The sequence below is a fragment of the Pseudopodoces humilis genome, chromosome 25, assembly GCF_049639895.1.
Source record: "Pseudopodoces humilis isolate 2021_Gansu_Grassland_sample_001 chromosome 25, ASM4963989v1, whole genome shotgun sequence".
In the NCBI taxonomy this organism is placed as follows: domain Eukaryota; kingdom Metazoa; phylum Chordata; class Aves; order Passeriformes; family Paridae; genus Pseudopodoces; species Pseudopodoces humilis.
This window is the reverse complement of record NC_142224.1, coordinates 5,861,810-5,878,249: the sequence shown is the minus strand read 5'-3', so window position 1 is coordinate 5,878,249 and position 16,440 is coordinate 5,861,810. Positions and strand designations below refer to the sequence as shown.

Sequence of the window (16,440 nt, the reverse complement as noted above, 5' to 3'; positions counted from 1 at the left end):
AACTGGGATCCTGGGGCTCCCTGGCTAAGCAGGAGCAGCTACACCTGGGCAGGAGTATCCCTCAGCACACTATGGGGATGATCCCTCATGAACAGGGCTGGGGCTGCCTGCACATCCCTGTTCCTGGGGGGAGCAGTGCCAGAGGGAATTGTAAAGCTTTTACTGCTGCATGGTTGGAAGGACCTGCATAACTCACTGGTGGCATTTCATGTGGTCACCAGGCACTTGGGGCTGTAAAAACTTTATGGTGCTCCACGCCACTCCACGCTCCTTGTGCTACACCGTTATGTTTATTCACTCTCTGACTCTCTTCTAGGCCCCTTGCTATTCTTTTCCAAGAAAGCTTTGGCCTTTTACCCAAGGGCCAGAGAAAATGAGGAATTCAGCCAGCAGGACTGGGTGTAAATCTCCAGCAGTGGAATGAAGATGTCTGGCCCGTGCTGCACCATGCTCCAGCCTGCTCACCTACCTCAGCCCATCACTGGCCACTGATCGAGGCAGCAAATCCACACTGGGAAGGGTTCAGCAGCAGTTGCTGCCCAGGATACACAAATCCTCAGCTGAACTTCAGCACCCTGCACCCTCTGAGGGCACCTCCCAGCAAATCCCACAATTTAACTGCTCACAAACACTCTGAGGTGATCTCCCCCCATCAGCCCTGCCTGTCCCGTTGTCCCAAGACACGACCAACCTCTCTGGCCTCTTCCCAAGCCCAGGGGCTCCACATGGACAGAGATTTATGTGAGGAAAGCAGGGCTGGCCAAGCCCTGCAGACCCCAGGGGCACAAAGACCTCCCTGCATCGCCCTCAGACAGGTTATCCACAGCCTCCTCTCCCCTCTGGAAGCCTTGGAGAAGGGCATTAGCTAATCAAGTGGTAGCATCTCTAATCAGCTTGATGCGCTCTCTCGCTAACCTGATTCCTAATAAGAAAATGGTGGCTGGGAAGGGAGGGAGGGGGATCAGAGTAAATCCAGTGCACCAATCCCCCGCTGGGTGAGAGGCAGGATGACAATTGGCCGGCTCTGTCCCCAGCGCCGCCGTGTTTGTCTGAATGATTTACTGCAAACACCGAGCTGGCGATGGGTGGAGGCGACCCCACAGCTCCCGAGGACGGGAGATCCGGGAGCACCGCGCGCTCCCAGCACAATCTCAGCCAGTCACTGGGAGGGAATGCATCCGGCTCAATTCATTAGGACTGATAGCTCCCTCAATGGGGCTGAATAATTGATGGCCTGGAGAAGCTTTTAAGATGTTCTGTGTGCTCGGAAGACCGAAAGTATTATTTTTTTAAAAGCTAGCACACACAGAAAAACATCGGTGAAGGTGATCCAAGCAAAGGTTAGATGTTTTAATACGTTATGTTTACACCATAAATCCTTGCTCCATCACTTGTAAGGGGAAATGGATACGGCGTGGCTCGGGGCAGCTGCCGGCGGCAGGCAGGACCAGGTAGCCAAGCCAGCTCCCATGGGCCTGGTGACTACAGAGCACAGCCACCACCTGGCCACACAGCTCCCCATGTGGTGCTCCTCCTCCTCCATCCCACTGCAGGGAGATCCCAAAAGCCACCTGGGTGAGCTCTCCCTGCCATGCAGGGGCAGCGTCCCCACCCTCTCACCTTTGACGGTGACGTGGACGCTCTGGCTGATGGAGAGCTGGGGCTGGATCAGCACGCTGCACAGATACTCCCCTTCATCCATGCCCTTCTGGACATCCATCAGCTTCAGGGTGCCGTTCTCAAAGACCACTTGGCGGTGGTTATCGGGCAGCAGCAGGGAGTCCTTGTACCACTTGATGGAGTAATAGGGGTACCCGATGACCCTGCAGTTGATGAAAGTGTCCCTACCCGCGACCGCTGTTATGTTCTTCATGGCGCGGATGCTCGGGGGACCTACATATTCGGGAGGAAGGGAGAGGCAGGCTAGGTTAATTCCGAAGGGCCTCTTGCTTGCATGCAGATCTGCTGCTACTCCAGAGTGAGCTTCACAGGCAGAGGAGGTGACCAGGACAGCCGGGAGCCAGCCTGCTTTGGGTGAGGAGGTGGCACGGGCTCCGCTCAGCTCGTGTGGGGACAGCCGCTCTCAGCTGCGACCTCCAGCTACAGCTACTCTCCCTCACCTACCAGCAGGGCTGTGCTCCTGGGGCACAGCCACACTTCAAACAGCAAATCCCACCCCAGCCTGGGGGAGCTGAGCCCGCGCACCGCTGCTGCCCATTGCGGGAGGTCGCGTGGTGTCTGTGTTTCTGCACTGGGCACCAGAGATATGGGAGAGATGGGGAGAGCTCCCCCACCATCACAGCCTCTCTGCCTCTCCCAGGAGGAATCTGCCTGCATTGTGCCAAACATCCTTGGCAAGAGCTTCTATGGGAACCTGACTTCCACTGGCAAAAACATTTCACTTCCTTGAGCCCCACATTTCTGTGCCCCCCACTGCCAACCTGTGTGTCACTGAAAAGCCAGACAGCCAGCAGTTTGTGTCTGGCTTTGGAGAGGTCTGAGGACTGGGAAAATGCTGCAGGTGAGCCTTTAAACGAGAGGTTTCATGCATCAATAATTACATTGTTCTCCCAGCCGCTGCATAAAATAGCGAAGTAATCTAAAGATTAACCCTGTCTTGACTCCTCATCCTGAGGGTGTAGCAGGATAACAGCTTAACAGGCACTCAGGATCAGCTGATGGACGGTGTTCCTCATTCTAGGACACATTAAGAGAAGGAGCAGGAAGAAAGGAATTAGCATCTCGCTCTGTAACCATGTCTTGGGCCTGTCTGAGGGACATGCTCTGTGCCACTGAAAAAGAAACTCGAATCTTATCTAGTGACAGCCCATCAAGAGCTGAGAGAGGGGAAAGAGGGAGACAAGGGAACATCCTCATTGAAAACGCTGCTCTGGCTTCTCCTGGCTGAGGGATGAACTTCCTCCAAATTCAGCAGTAAACGGCAGCAAAATTCCGACTCTCCTGGGATCCCAGCCAAAAAGCCACTAGATCCATTTCAAACCTGAGACACAGACAAACACAGCCCTTCAACCCTCATTCTCAGCAGACAAATAAACGCTCCCTTATCTTGTCTCGCTCCCACCTGTAAGCCTGGGAGCTTTAATTGGGGATTATTAATGGGCAGGGGCTTACACCGTACCCCGTGCCTGAGAGCGCTCCCCGGAACACACCGAGCAGCGCGCTGCAGCCGTAATAACACGGTGATTAACGCGGCCATGGCTTTTAGCAGACAAAGAAAATGCAGACATGACAAATCAAAGCTCATTTTCCACGATTTCACGTGCTGCCTCATCATCGTTTGTCACGGAGGTCCTGGTGCCTTGGTGGCTGCCGAGGAGTGGGGCTCCCGTAGGGAATGGGGGCAGCTGCTAGAGCACAGGGGACCTGGGACACTTCTGGGCCTGCCACCTCCTCCTCCATGCATGGGGTCCCTCAGGGGGTGCCTGCCCACCCTGTGTAGACCCCAAGGCAGGGTGAACGGACCTCAGTGCTGCCCTGGGACTCCTGCAAAGCCAAGCTCCAGTTCTCTGAGCCTCTGGAACTGCTTTCCACTTTGTTAAACTCCCTGCTTAAAGCATCAGAGGAGCTCAACCCTGCAGGTGTGGGAGGAGCGGGGCAGGGCTCAGGAAACGAGGCTGGGGTAGCCAGGGAGACCCACACGGCCGGGAAGAAGAGGGAGAGGCGAGGAAGAGCGATCCGTCGGGGAACAGAACCAAAACCAAAAAGCCCAGTAAAAGTCCTATTCTGATATTTAAAAGTAGACAGGCACCTCTTACGTTTATTCGCGCTTGGTATTCGGCGCTGCCCACCGAGTTCCGCGCGGTGCACCGGTACACGCCGCCGTCCTTGATCTGCGGGCTGGTGACGTTCATGTGGCTGACGGTGGTGCCATCGGACATGGTGTACTGGTTGGAGCGGTGCCCGCTGTCCCGCGGGATGGGCTCGTCGTCCAGCGCCCAGGTGACGGTGGGTGGCGGGGCCCCCTTGGCGGCACACATCAGGGAGAACTGCTCCCCGGGGTTGACCACCTTCTCGCTGAAGGAGGAGACGATGCGGGGGGTCCCATCTGGGGGGCACCCAGCGGGACGGGGGTCAGGGAGCGGCAGCCGCAGGCAGCAGCAGTCACCCGCCAGCAGGATGGCACTGAGCTCCCACCCCAGGGACAGGAGCCCTGCTAGTGACACACACACAGCTGTGCTGGTGTCCCTCTGGGGCAGGGAGATGCAGACAGGGGACACGGTGGCTGATATAGATGCCAGCTTGAGGAGACACCTCCCTCAGCAGAGGCCATCCCTTCTCCAAACACTCGGTGGGCTGGATCAGGGAGGGCTGCCTGGTGAAAATGGCAAACCCAGGGGCTGGGGATGGCAAGTCAACACTTATTTTGGTCCTTCCCCGTCCGTGCCACGCTCTGCACGCAGAGCCCAGGAACAGGCTGGCAGCAGCCTCAGGACCCCCACCCCAGTGGGTGTCCCTGCCTCCCAGCCATGCACAAAGCATCCCCTCAGAGAGGGGCAGAGGAAGAAGCCCCTAGCCCGGGAAGCCGGCTCACCCTCCAGTGTGATGATGGAGAAGTCCTGTGCCGTCTGGGACTTGCGGGTGGCGAAGCACTGGTAGGCCCCAGAGTGGCTCTTCTGGGCGGCCGTGATGAGAAGGGTCTCGTTGCTGATGCCCCGGATGGAGATGTAGTCATCCACCGCCACCAGGTCCGTGTTGCGGTACCAGCGGATGACATACTCGGGGGAGCCGCTGAGGGCACAAGAGAGGATGACGGTGCTGCCGATGCCTGTTTTGAGCTTCTTTGGTGTGAGGGTCACACGCAGAGGGTCTGTGAGAGAGGGGAGAGGCGTTGGCCAAGCACTGCAGCAGAAGGCAGCTCATCCCCGCTGCGCTCCCTCCGCTCCCCCTGCCCGGCTACGCGTTAAATGTCACCGCACAATCGGGCAGGTGGCCCCGCCACCGTCCCCGCTGCTGACAGCCCCTGCTCTTAACGTCAGCCCCAGGCCCCCGGCGGGGGTGCTGTGGGGAGGTGGCAGGATGGCTGGATGACGATGTGGTCCATGTGACAGGGACAGTGATGAGCTGGGGACACAGCAGGCTGGCTGGCACCGTGCTCAGCAGTGCTGCTCCAGGTAAGGCAGGCACAGTGGCTCTGCTACTGCCAGGATCCCGGTGACAGGAGGAACCCCCAGGAAAACAGCACGTGATAAATACTTGGCCTGCCCAGATGGTATTTACTGTTTGGCTAGAGCTTATTTTATGTAAATCGACATAAATTTTATGTAAATCAACAAAGCAAAGCACAGAAGCACCCAACACGTCGGACACGTGCAAGACAGTGGCTTCCAGCGAGCCAAACGCTGTGCCAAAATACAAGGCTGTTGTTTATACAGCTGTACAAACCCCTAAAGCTGCATATTGATAAAAGCTTTACGTGTCAGAAGGCAGCAGGACTAAACCCCCCCACGGGCTCTCACCTATGACGGTGAGGGTCCCCGTGACCTCTGCGGAGCCGAAGGTGTTGGTCACCTCGCAGATGTAGGTGCCGCTGTCCTCCACGCGCAGGTCGCTGATGGTCAGCCCCGTGATGCGCTTGGTCCAGCGGCTGTCGGCGGGGAGCGGCCGCCCGTCCTTGATCCACCGCACGGCCGGGTTGGGGTAGCCCGAGGCGATGCAGGGCAGCTCCACCAGCCGGCCCGCCTTCACCTCCCTGGACTGGAAGCTGTCTAACATCGTGGGGATGGATTCTGCCGGGTCTGGGTTGGGAGAGGAATTGGGCTCACCCAGGGAAGAGGATGAGGTGAGGTGCCTCAGGGACACCGGTAGCACTGCACCCAGTCAGAACCATCCATGAGAGAGGCTCTCCTCGTTCCCCTGAGCCCGTGGCTCTGCCATACAGGAGTGCAGGATGCACCCCATTATCCTTGGGGAGCATGGGGTGCCCTGTCCCACCCGGCCAGCACAGCCCTTGGTAGCCAGGACAACAGGCACGCGGGGAAGTGGGAGGAAAAACACATCCTAAATAGCTGATGGGAGGAATAAACTCAGCACTGGAGGAATTACTCAAGGTGACACCTAATTGGTGCAAAATACACAAATTTTGTGGCACATTTCAAAATTTACAAGCAAAAGGGCCCATCAGGCAGCTGGGAAAGGAGAAAATTAATCACTAAGTCTCAGGCGTGAAATTAAATTCCAGGGGAAAGAAACCTCTTTCATTACTCCCAAGCAGAAGTAAAACGCCGTGACGTGTAAATAATGACAGCGACCAGGAGGGGACCGGGCCAGCTCGAAACGCGCGGACTGGGGATGATACAGCCGGCGACACCCACGCACAGCTGGGACGTGTGGCAGGACGGGCACGGCTGGGACCCGCGGGTCCCCGAGAGGCGAGGCTGGGCAAGCCCTGCCTCTCCTCCTGCCCTCCGGGCCGTTAATTCGGGGAGCCGGAGCGGGAGCAGCCGGGGATGGGAGCGGCACACGGCAGGGAGCGGGCGCGCTGCACCGAGCGGCGGCCGCCAGTCGGGAGAACTCCCTCCCTCCCTGCCGAGCGGAGTAATTTGGGCAGTCAGCGGAGCCGGGAGCGCCCCGAGACACCCGGCACTCCGGACTGCACTGCCTCCGCCGCAGTATCGCTTGCATCTTCGTCACATCGCGTCAGGCTGCTCACATCGCGGGCTGTCACATCGCATCGCCGTGCGCCCCGTCGCCTCCCGCTCGGGGTGACGCGCGGCACCGCGCCCGGCTCGGGGGGGCTGCGGGGCACAGCCCGGGCACTGCCAGCCCCCCGGGCACTGCCAGCCCCCCGGGCACTGCCAGCTCCCCGGGCACCGCCAGCCCCGCACCGGCACGTCCCCTCGCTGCGGGGACCCGAGGTGGCGATGCCATCGCTCCCCGTGCGGGATGGCTGCTGTGGGCAGGCGGGGAAGCGAACAGGAGAGCGGACATCGGGGGCGGCTGGGCTCCCTCCCGGGCACCGGACCCCCTCGGCCACGCTGGCAGCCGCACGGGCTCACCTGAGACGGAGAGGCGGGCGCCGTTGCTCTGCCGCGTCTCCCCGCTGTACTTGTGCTTGGTGATACACCTGTAGGTGGACAAGGCATCTTCCTTCTGCACGTCCGATATGTACAAACCTCCATAAGAAGTAATAAAAAACCTATTTTCTGGAGACACAAAGGGAGGAGAAGAGTGAGGAGCCTCTCCTGGCCCCAGGCTGAGCAGGGTCAGGCAGAGCCCCTGCACTCCCAGCTGGCACCGGAGCTGCGGCAGGGAAAGAGGGACCTTCCTCCACCTCCACCACATCGGGGTGCAGCTCCGGCTGAAGTTTCAGGCAGGCTGGTGAAGTTGGGTGAGACACAACTCACTGTCTGGTGAAGGAACCTTGTGTGTGCAACAGCAGCGCCGGTGTTTGTGGGCACGGCCTCCCTCCATCACTCACCCTGGCCAAGCACACACACTTGCCCGGGTGTAATGGTGGGTTTGGGGTGTCTTTGCACACACCTGGACTCCCAGGGCTCGGATTCGGGGTGAGGAGGGTGAGCAGAGCATGTGGCACAGAGCTCCAGCACACGCCGCTCCTCCGCGGTGCCACGCGCTCCATGGCAACGCAGCAATTAAAAGTGAATCCGTCCCGCTGTGTTAATAATTAGCTTAACTTACTTAGAATCATGTGAAAACAAATAAGGGCTCGGGCTGATGTTTGAGCCCCGGGAGGAAGGTGGCAGGAGAGCAGCCAGGGCAGCACAGACCCGGCAGCGCTGCTGGAGCAGCCCCCTCAGGCCAGCAGGTTTTGGAGCCTGGCACAGGGGAAAGGAGTCTTTGGCTGGCTCCTGACCCCTGCAATTCATCATGAATTATAACAGTAATTAACACGAATAGAAAGGCTTGTGTAGTGGCTACATGGAGAGCAGGATAAGCCGAGGCTCTGGAGAGGCTCCCTGCCCACCTGGAAAGCACTTTGCCCTGCCCCTCCATGCCAAGCAAGGCTTTCACCCCCAGCTCTGTGAGGCTTTGGGGTTTATTCCAGCGCCAGTCTCAGCTGGGATGGGATGCTCCATCTGCTCGGCTGCGCCGTGCTGCCAGCCAAACCACCCCCTACCAGACCCCAGGACTGCAGAAGGTAATTTAGTGCAGCTGAATGCTCAGAGTGAAAACCTTTAAACCCGGCCTGTAAATCAGCAACATCTGCAAATGGCTCCCTCAAGTCCTGCACAATGCCTGCTAAGCCAGGATACAGATGATGAGGCCAAGCAACTGATTTTACTTCCAGCACCTTTTGGAAGCACCTGGATATTCTCAATTTAGACAAGAAGAAAGCTCCATGGTCAAACTCAGGAGCGCAGAATAAGCACGAGTGAGAAGACAAGAGGCAGATGCTCCCAGAGCACTCTGGCTCCCACACCCTGGGCAGGACACCAGGCCCAGTTCCCTGCAAGCACTGCAGGTGACAGACCAGAAAGCAGAGATCCTCACCCAGGGAACCAGGGAGTGTCCCTGGCATGAGCCAAGGCAACGGCAGTGCCGAGCTGTGCTGGCATTACCCATTCCAGCTGTGGCTCAGCCAGATGTGCGTGTTTGACTCCAACTGCTCGATACAAGACAGTGAGGGGCCCCAAACAGCAAAGAAACAGCAAATAATTAATCATAATGCCAGTCAACTGTGGTTACCAGAGGCACAGACACCTGCCAGGCTGGCACCCTGTGCTGATCCTCCCTGGAAGCAGCGGGAGCACGAGCTGGCAGCCCCATCCCCACATCTCCACAACAACCCTGTGACTCCATCCCTGCTTGGAGGGTTCTGGGCCAAAAGCTCAGCCAAAACCTCCATGCTGTGGCATGGCAGCAGCGGTGTGGCAGCACATGGCCCGCTCTGGTCTGCAGCTGGGGCCAGAGGTGCAGTTCTGCGGGTGTTGTGCGGCACCGCCAGCGGGATCTGTACGGCCCCCGCGGAGGGGCAGGGGGAGCGGTCCCACAGCACTGCAATAACATGCAAATCAAACATTAATTTTTCATCTCCCATCAAACCAGTAAGCGGAGAACATTGGCTGCACTGGAATTTGAGATGGGGGGAGCCGGTTTCCATGGTAACGGGGCTGTATTTTGCGAAGTGCTGGCAGCCCCAGCCCACACCCTCACACGCGGCCGTGTCTGGGGATCCACAGGCTTTGCTGCCGTGCTCTGGGCTGGAAACAAAGCCTCGTGCCCAAGATCCAGGCTCTGGGATGGGGCTCCATCCATAACAGCCACCCCAGGGACAGGAAGGGACAGAAATCCTGCAGGTTTAGGATCCACATCTCCACCGTGGAGTGACAGGAGGCACCTGCCCCTTGCACGGTGTGGAGACACAGTTCCATCACGTGTGAGATCCACCCAAGCTGACAGCACAGCTTCCTTTGGTTATTTTCTCTGGGAGGGGACAAGCGGCTGTGTCGAGGAATGTTCTGCTGGTTCAGGGGAGACGTGGGGCTCTAACTGATGTAAGTGGCTTCAAAAGACCTCACCCTTATGGCTTATTATGACTTATTGCTGAGCTTGCCAGGCAGATTAACATCGAAGGTCACCAAGTAAAATCAGATCTTTCTGTCTGCCAGGAGGTGGAAAGGCTTTACAGGAAGCAGAGGATTAAGCACATCCGTGGCCAGGCTGGAGCAACGTGCCTCTAATAACTCTTCCAGCTAGACTTGAGCTGCTGCCTTTGGAGATAGCTCACCAAAACCCTTGGATCAAACACAGCTCACCATGAGCTAAATTCTACCTAAATTCCCAGGCCCCTCACCTGGGGAAAACAATAAGGGTGAGAGGGGGGCTCTCCTGCGTGGTCTCGCTGAGTACACACACACACACACCTCTCCCACATCCAGCTGCCAGTGGTGGCCCTGAAAACCAGCATCATTCCCAAGGGCCTCCCAATTCCAAGAGAAAGATTACAGTCGATGCAGGTTAGCAGCTCCTGCTCCATCCAGTATAGATTTATCAAAACAACGGGGTCAGGGCTTCAGGAGGGAGCACGTTTTATAGTTCATAAGACTAATGAGATAACTTTCCCCTGGTACTGCTGGAGAATCAATAGGTGCCAGCGTTTATGAATTAGCCATACTGGAAGCATGTGCATCCCAAGGCATCCCGGACAAATCCAATAACTGTTCGGAGCTATTTCTGGCCACGTTTAAAGTGACAAACGCCTCCCGGGGGGAAGGCACGGACGGGGAAGCCCCAAAGAGCAAAGCCTGTAATTTTCCACCGCTGCCACAGCGGCACTTTTCTGCTGTGGCTGCTGTTCCTGGATGCCATTTGCCCGGCATGGAGCTCGCCTGGGGACAAGGAACACCCACAGGAAACCCAGACAGCAGGGACACTCCTGCTCGCCCCATGGCACTGATCACCGCCCCCGGGACAGCCCGAGCCCTGCTCAGCGGGGCAGGGGACACAGGGCACAGGAGCGGGCTGGCATCCGAGCACCAGAGCTGCCTTTTATCTCAGCAGCCTGAGCCCAGCTCGTGCCACAGCAAATGCTCTGGGAGCAGAGGGGGCGCCGAGATTAAAGCTCCCCGCATCCCTCCCTGGTGGAGATGCTAAAGAGGAGCTGTAACTTGAGCCCAATACAAATTTCATAGGACCTGCACAAATCTGACAGATTTATTTACGTGTTTGCCTGCCGTGGGGATCCCAGGGGAGCTGTAGGGCCGTCCCTGCTCCCAGCCCTTCCAAAGGCAGCAGAGCTGTGAGCTCAGCCAGAGGTTCCCACCTAGAGCAGTCACGGCTGTTTGTAATGCGCGCAGTGCCAGCTGAGCCAGCAGCTCGGGCTCTGCACCAAGGGGCTCCTCCTCTCCTCCTCATCCTCCTCTCCTCCTCATCCTCCTCTCCTCCTCATCCTCCTCTCCTCCTCATCCTCCTCTCCTCCTCATCCTCCTCCTTTTCCCGACAAAAGGACTGATACTTTCTGCGGGAGTCAGAGCAGAGGGAGCAGCACAGGAGGGGTGGAAATCGGGGACTCGTGACGGGCTTTCCACCTCCCCTCCCTAATCTCCTTTATAAGCATGGCTCCATCTCCTCCCGTTACAGGATTAACACCCATCTCTCATTCTCCTCCCGCAACAAGATTTTATTTCTAATTACGCTGTAATAAAACTGGGCGCGCTCCCAGGGCTCCTTCCAAATGACTTGTCGACACTCGGCGAGATTGAATCCTACTCGGCCCGTTTCCGGCACCTCTGCCGGCTGCTCATTAGGCATGCATGAGGGAGAGGGTTTAAGAACAGAATTACATTTAAATGGCTTTTCTGAGAGGGAGATGTGAAACAAGAGAGAGAAGCAAAAAGCAGGACAGGTTTACAAGGAGGGTATCACTGTCACCTCCCTGTCACACTGCTGTCCAGCAGCTCTTTGCCAGGTCCCCACTCCTGGCGCTCCAGGGATATCACAAGCCAAAAAATCCAAAAGGAATCCCTGCAGGGGATTCCTGAGCACCAAATTTTTGCAACAGCACGGCAACCAGGGCCACGCGTCAGTGAACACTGTCACCCTGTCCTGCGGGGTGCCCGGGACACTGTGTGCTGATTGACGTGGCAGCAGAGAGGGAAAACCAGGGATTTTCTTGTCAGGGCTTAGGAAAACACACACCAGAAGAAACATGGGATGGGCATAATCAGGAGCTGGCACTGCCAGTCCTGCTCCCTGCACTGGGGTGTGAGCAGGCAGCACGTGGCTCCAGTGGAGCACTGGGAACACCGTGTTTTCCAGATGTTTTCCATCCTCACTGGACTCACTGGCAGTGGGCAGTTTCTGCTGCATGGATGCTGCTTCCCAGATCCAGGCTCACGAATCGGCAAAATTGGGAAAACAGATGTTAGGAAAGATCTCTCTCTATTAGCTCCCTCGGAAGTGAGGTATCCTGCAGGGCTGGCAGGAGTTATTAAATCAAGAGTCATTATTTACCCAAGGGCCAGTCTTGCAAGTCATGTTCCTAGAAGTAAATCCAGAATTATGCTGCCCACGGAAATGGATTCACACGGGTATGAGGGAGAGCACAGTTTGCCTCTCCGGGTTTTAATCCACCTCTGAGTCACCGGAGCGCTTGGCAGTGAAACCCAGCAGTGTTTGGGGACACTTGGGTTTGTTTGCATAAGCGACTTTGGGAGTGACACACTTCCACTGAACCAGAGCACGGAGGAGGAGGAGGAGGAGGAGGAAGAGGAGGAGGAATCCCCTGGGTGGGGGCCACGGGGCCGGGACTTGCCCGTGGAGCAGCCTCCTGTCACCAGCCACGCTGGCACTGCCAAAGGAGGAGGAATTAATCTCCCGAGGTGGTCCGGAGCCGCCTAATACCAGCAGAAAATTACAGAACAGGATGAAGAGCATTACAAAATGAATAGGAGGGGACTAGAGATTTCCATGGCTAATCCTGTTAACGAGACAATTTCTTATCAAACTCATTATGTGGCGGAAAGCGGGGGGGAAGGGGCTGGGCAGGGAAGCTGGGGAGGGGGAGGGCGATGCCAGGCAAAAGCATTCCCGAGCATCGGGACACGGGGCTGGCAGGGGAGCGCGGCAGCTCCCGAGCCCGGCTCACTACGCCGCACGCCAGCGAGGGTTGTATTTCTATTTCGGAGCAGAGCTGAGTATTACTAGAGTGACATTTACCACAAAATAGTGCCGTCTGCTCCGGCTCTATCACCAGCCCTCTCCCAGCGCTGAGCTACAGCGCGCTGCGATTACGGCAGGCATAAAAACGTATAAACCCCACCAAGAGAACACTCAATTCAAAAAGGGATTTTTGGAGCGTCTTTTTTTTTTTTTTTAATTTTTTTTTTTTTTTTTAACCTCCTGTTACGACGAGTTTCGTTTTCCTGGAGGAGGCAAAACAAAACGCAGGCTGAACATGTGTGTGCCCTAGCACAGGATGGGTGGGCTGGGAAGGGGCTCTGCCCACCGGCCCCTCTGTGCTGATTCCCGCATCCCGCTCGGCCACGCACGAGCAAAGCTGAGCAGCCTCGCGTGGAAGAACGCGGCTGTGGCTGAGTGATTCCCAAAAATCCTCACCAGCCCCTCCACCTCCTGCCCCCGAGAATCACAGGGAGGGGGCTTCGCTGCTACTTTGTGCACAGCATTTAATTTTTTTAATTTTTTTTTTTTTTTTATAATTTGCTATTTAAAAAACCGCGGAACTAGTCAGATTTCATGCTAATGAGGAGAAAATCTGGATCGAGGACTGTGCAAAAATTTGCATCTCAAAGAGGAAAACAGGAAGTCGCTAAGAAAGGAAAATCCACGCAGAGGTAGCGGGTATGGCCATAATTAGGCTAATGCTGCCTGTGTTCTGTCAGCTCGTTTCCATCAGCCCCGGGGTGGCAGGGGACAGCAGACCTCCCTGCCACCTCACCGTGATTCCCTGCCACGGCTCCCAGCCCCGGAGAGGGATGGTGAGGGGAGCTGGGCACCGTGATGGCAGCACGGGATGGAGGGTGGCACGGGATGGAGGATGGAGCAGGATGGAGGATGGTGAGGGATGGAGAGTGGAGCAGGATGGAGGATGGTGAGGGATGGAGAGTGGAGCAGGATGGAGGATGACATGGGATGGAGGATGACATGGGATGGAGGATGGCACAGGATGGAGGATGGAGGATGGCACAGGATGGAGGATGGCACAGGATGGCACAGGATGGAGCAGGATGGAGGGTGGAACAGGGAATGTGGTGGCCACACCGCACTGGGAAGGACGGCTCACAAAAGAAGCACATCTGGAGATTCTCCGAGAGCAGCACCCCTGCCCCACCTGCCCAGCCAAGCCAGGGTGAACCCACCACCACCCCCGCCTGCCTCAGCACGGAACGAGCTGTGGCTGTCCCCATCTTGAGAGGGGCTGATTTGCAGTTTTGCATCAATTTTCCTCTGATTTTTTAATTGGGTTTTGCTGCCGCTGCAGACATTACTGTGCAAACAATTCCGAATGGCTTGAACCAAGATATTTGCTCATAAAAATCCATCACCAGAGCTGAGAATGACAGAAATGGAAAATGCCTAATGAAAACAAAGGGGAAAACAACAGGTACCCTGGTCCTTCGCCATCCATCACCAACCTCAGATTATTGATGGGAGGGGAAAAAAATTCTCCCATCTGCAATCAAATCTTGAGAAATCTTGAAAAGCCAAACACCACATAGGAGGAAATTCTTTGCCCCCACTTCAGTCTGCAGGAGTTTCGCCATAATTATAATAAGAGTGAGGCTGCTGGATAACACGAGAATTATTTTCCCCACTTACATTGTCAAATGATCATTTTGCCCTGCAGTGAAATCTCAATAATTATAATGCCGAACCGTGAAAGAACAAAGAAATAAAAAAAGCAGTGTTTTCTTCCAGGGAGCGGGGGGAGGGGGGAGCCGCCATTGCAGAACTCGAAGTGCATCCTTCCTCTAATTATCTTTTCCAGGGCTGTGCATCCCTCACCCTTTCCCCGTGGCCCAAGCCCCCCGATAACTCCCTCAGCTGCAGGGGGTGGTGTGGATGGGAGCAGCCACCCCCTGCCCAGCGAGGCACAGCTTCCCCAGTGAGGAGCGAAGCGGGGAGCGGGGTTTGGGCTCCGTGGCATCGCCCCCCAGCCCTAATCCCAGCCCCCAGGAGCTCCCCACAAAGGCTGCCCACGGGGTGTGGGGAGCGCCAGGCACGGCTCGCTGTCCCTTCACACCCATCCCAACACCGACAGCCCCTCGGCAGGGGACAAGCAAGGAGAGAGGAGAGAAAGGGGACAGAAAGCAGAGGGGGGCGTGGGGGGGTAAAGGAGGCGAACAAGAAAAACAAGACGACAGAACGCTTGCTCCACAGCCCTCGGCTAAATTACAAACCAGTTTACTGAGGTGGAAAGCTGCAGTGAGCTGAGGAGGAATATGTGGAAACCATCTGCAGATTTAAAAATAATCTATTTTACGATCACCCTCGAACATATTCTTTTGCAGAAACCAAATAGGATTTGTTGTTGTTGTTTTGTGCAAACTGTTAGGGAAAAATTACTAGAAACATGCAGGGGGTTTTGCCTTCTTGAGTACTGAGAGGCTAAATATGCCCTTCCTTATGTTTAGAATAGTAACAGTCATCTTAAAATTAACTTGGTCTGCATCAGAGCTTAAAACAGTTGCAATTCAGAGCCTGCAAAAGCAGGACAAACCTGCGCTGGGATATCTAGCGCTTTGAGCTGACAGATGTCTTCCTACATACAGTAAATATAGGTCGTCTTTTCCTACCCAGAGAACTGTAGATCTTAATTAACCAGGCCACTAGCAGCATATGTAATGATTTTTTTCAGCTTGCTAAGTAAACCTTCCCGTGATGAGATGGAAGGAAAATCAGAGGCATGTGAGAGGGACCCCCTCTCTGGTCAGCGCAGCCCTCGCTCCGCGGCTCCCGCAGTTATTTCACGCTATAAAATCTGCCTAACGAGATGGGAAGGGTGTGAGTGCCACATCCCCTTCCCCATGCACAGCCCCACCGAGCCCAGGCAGCCCTGAGCCCTGAGCCCGGCTCGGCTGGCGGCCAGAGGGGCCGTGGGGCTCCGCAGACTAAACCGCGCTTCGCCTCGTAAGCCACTCCGGGATTAAATTATCTCCGGGCTCAGAGGCAAAATGAGCTAATGAAATTCATGCTGCATTATGATAAAGTCGTGCCGAGCCCTCGTGGAGGGGCAGCGGGCGCTGGGGTGGCTGGGGGCGGGTGGCACTGTCACCCCCGGGCAGTGTCCCCAGTGCCCCACACTGGCCCAGGAGGAAGGCGAGAGCTGGGGGAAGCTTTACCAGGTTTGTTCACCTGAGCGAGGGCACCCAGCGAGCTTCCCACCCTCCCTCCCAGCATCTCTCACAGGCAGGGCGCTCTGAACTGGCTTTTAAAAACACTGGGTTGGAAGGGAGAGAGGAGCCCGAGCCCACATCCACATCCTCTCACAGCCCGTGTTTCCACAGCCACATCCTCTCACAGCCCCTGTTTCCACAGCCACAAGTGTGCTTGGCAGGGCAAGGACAGCACACAGAGCGAGGCTGGTACAGGCTCCCCAGGAAAAAGCTACCCAGAGACTGTGGGAAGAAGTCGAGGACAGAAGCTCCCTCTGCCACGTGGAAAACCGCAAGAGAGCTGCACATCACTGCCCTGCACCAGCTCCGAAAGAATCCCGCTGAAGCCAAGACCTTGTTTTGATCTGACGAGAAAACCCAAAAGCCTCACAAAAGAAATTCTGTCACCTGAAACTCAGGGGTGAAGTGGAGCGATCCCGCACCGCCGCTCGCTGCCGCGCTCCCAACGCGTCCACGAGACACGCACGGTGCCTCCCATCCCCTCCTCCCCTCCCTGCTACTCACTGGGGAAAAAAATTCAGCCAACGCCACTCGAACAAAGAGTAGAACTTCCTCCCTGCTCATTAGTGCTGGAAAAGCAACAGAAAAAAAAAAATCCCCAGGA

At 56.4% G+C, this 16,440-nt stretch overlaps 1 protein-coding gene across 1 annotated transcript in view; it reads right to left on the bottom strand.

The window, feature by feature from the left end:
• DSCAML1 (DS cell adhesion molecule like 1) overlaps positions 1-16,440 on the bottom strand; it is a 91,791-nt gene that overhangs the window by 21,323 nt on the left and 54,028 nt on the right. Inside the window, exons 4-8 of the mRNA XM_005531077.3 lie at positions 7,017-7,163; positions 5,478-5,756; positions 4,553-4,828; positions 3,770-4,066; positions 1,621-1,893 (exon numbers count right to left, since the gene is read on the bottom strand). Coding sequence (XP_005531134.1) covers positions 1,621-1,893; positions 3,770-4,066; positions 4,553-4,828; positions 5,478-5,756; positions 7,017-7,163 — 1,272 coding nt within the window. The remainder of the gene's footprint in view (positions 1-1,620; positions 1,894-3,769; positions 4,067-4,552; positions 4,829-5,477; positions 5,757-7,016; positions 7,164-16,440) is intronic.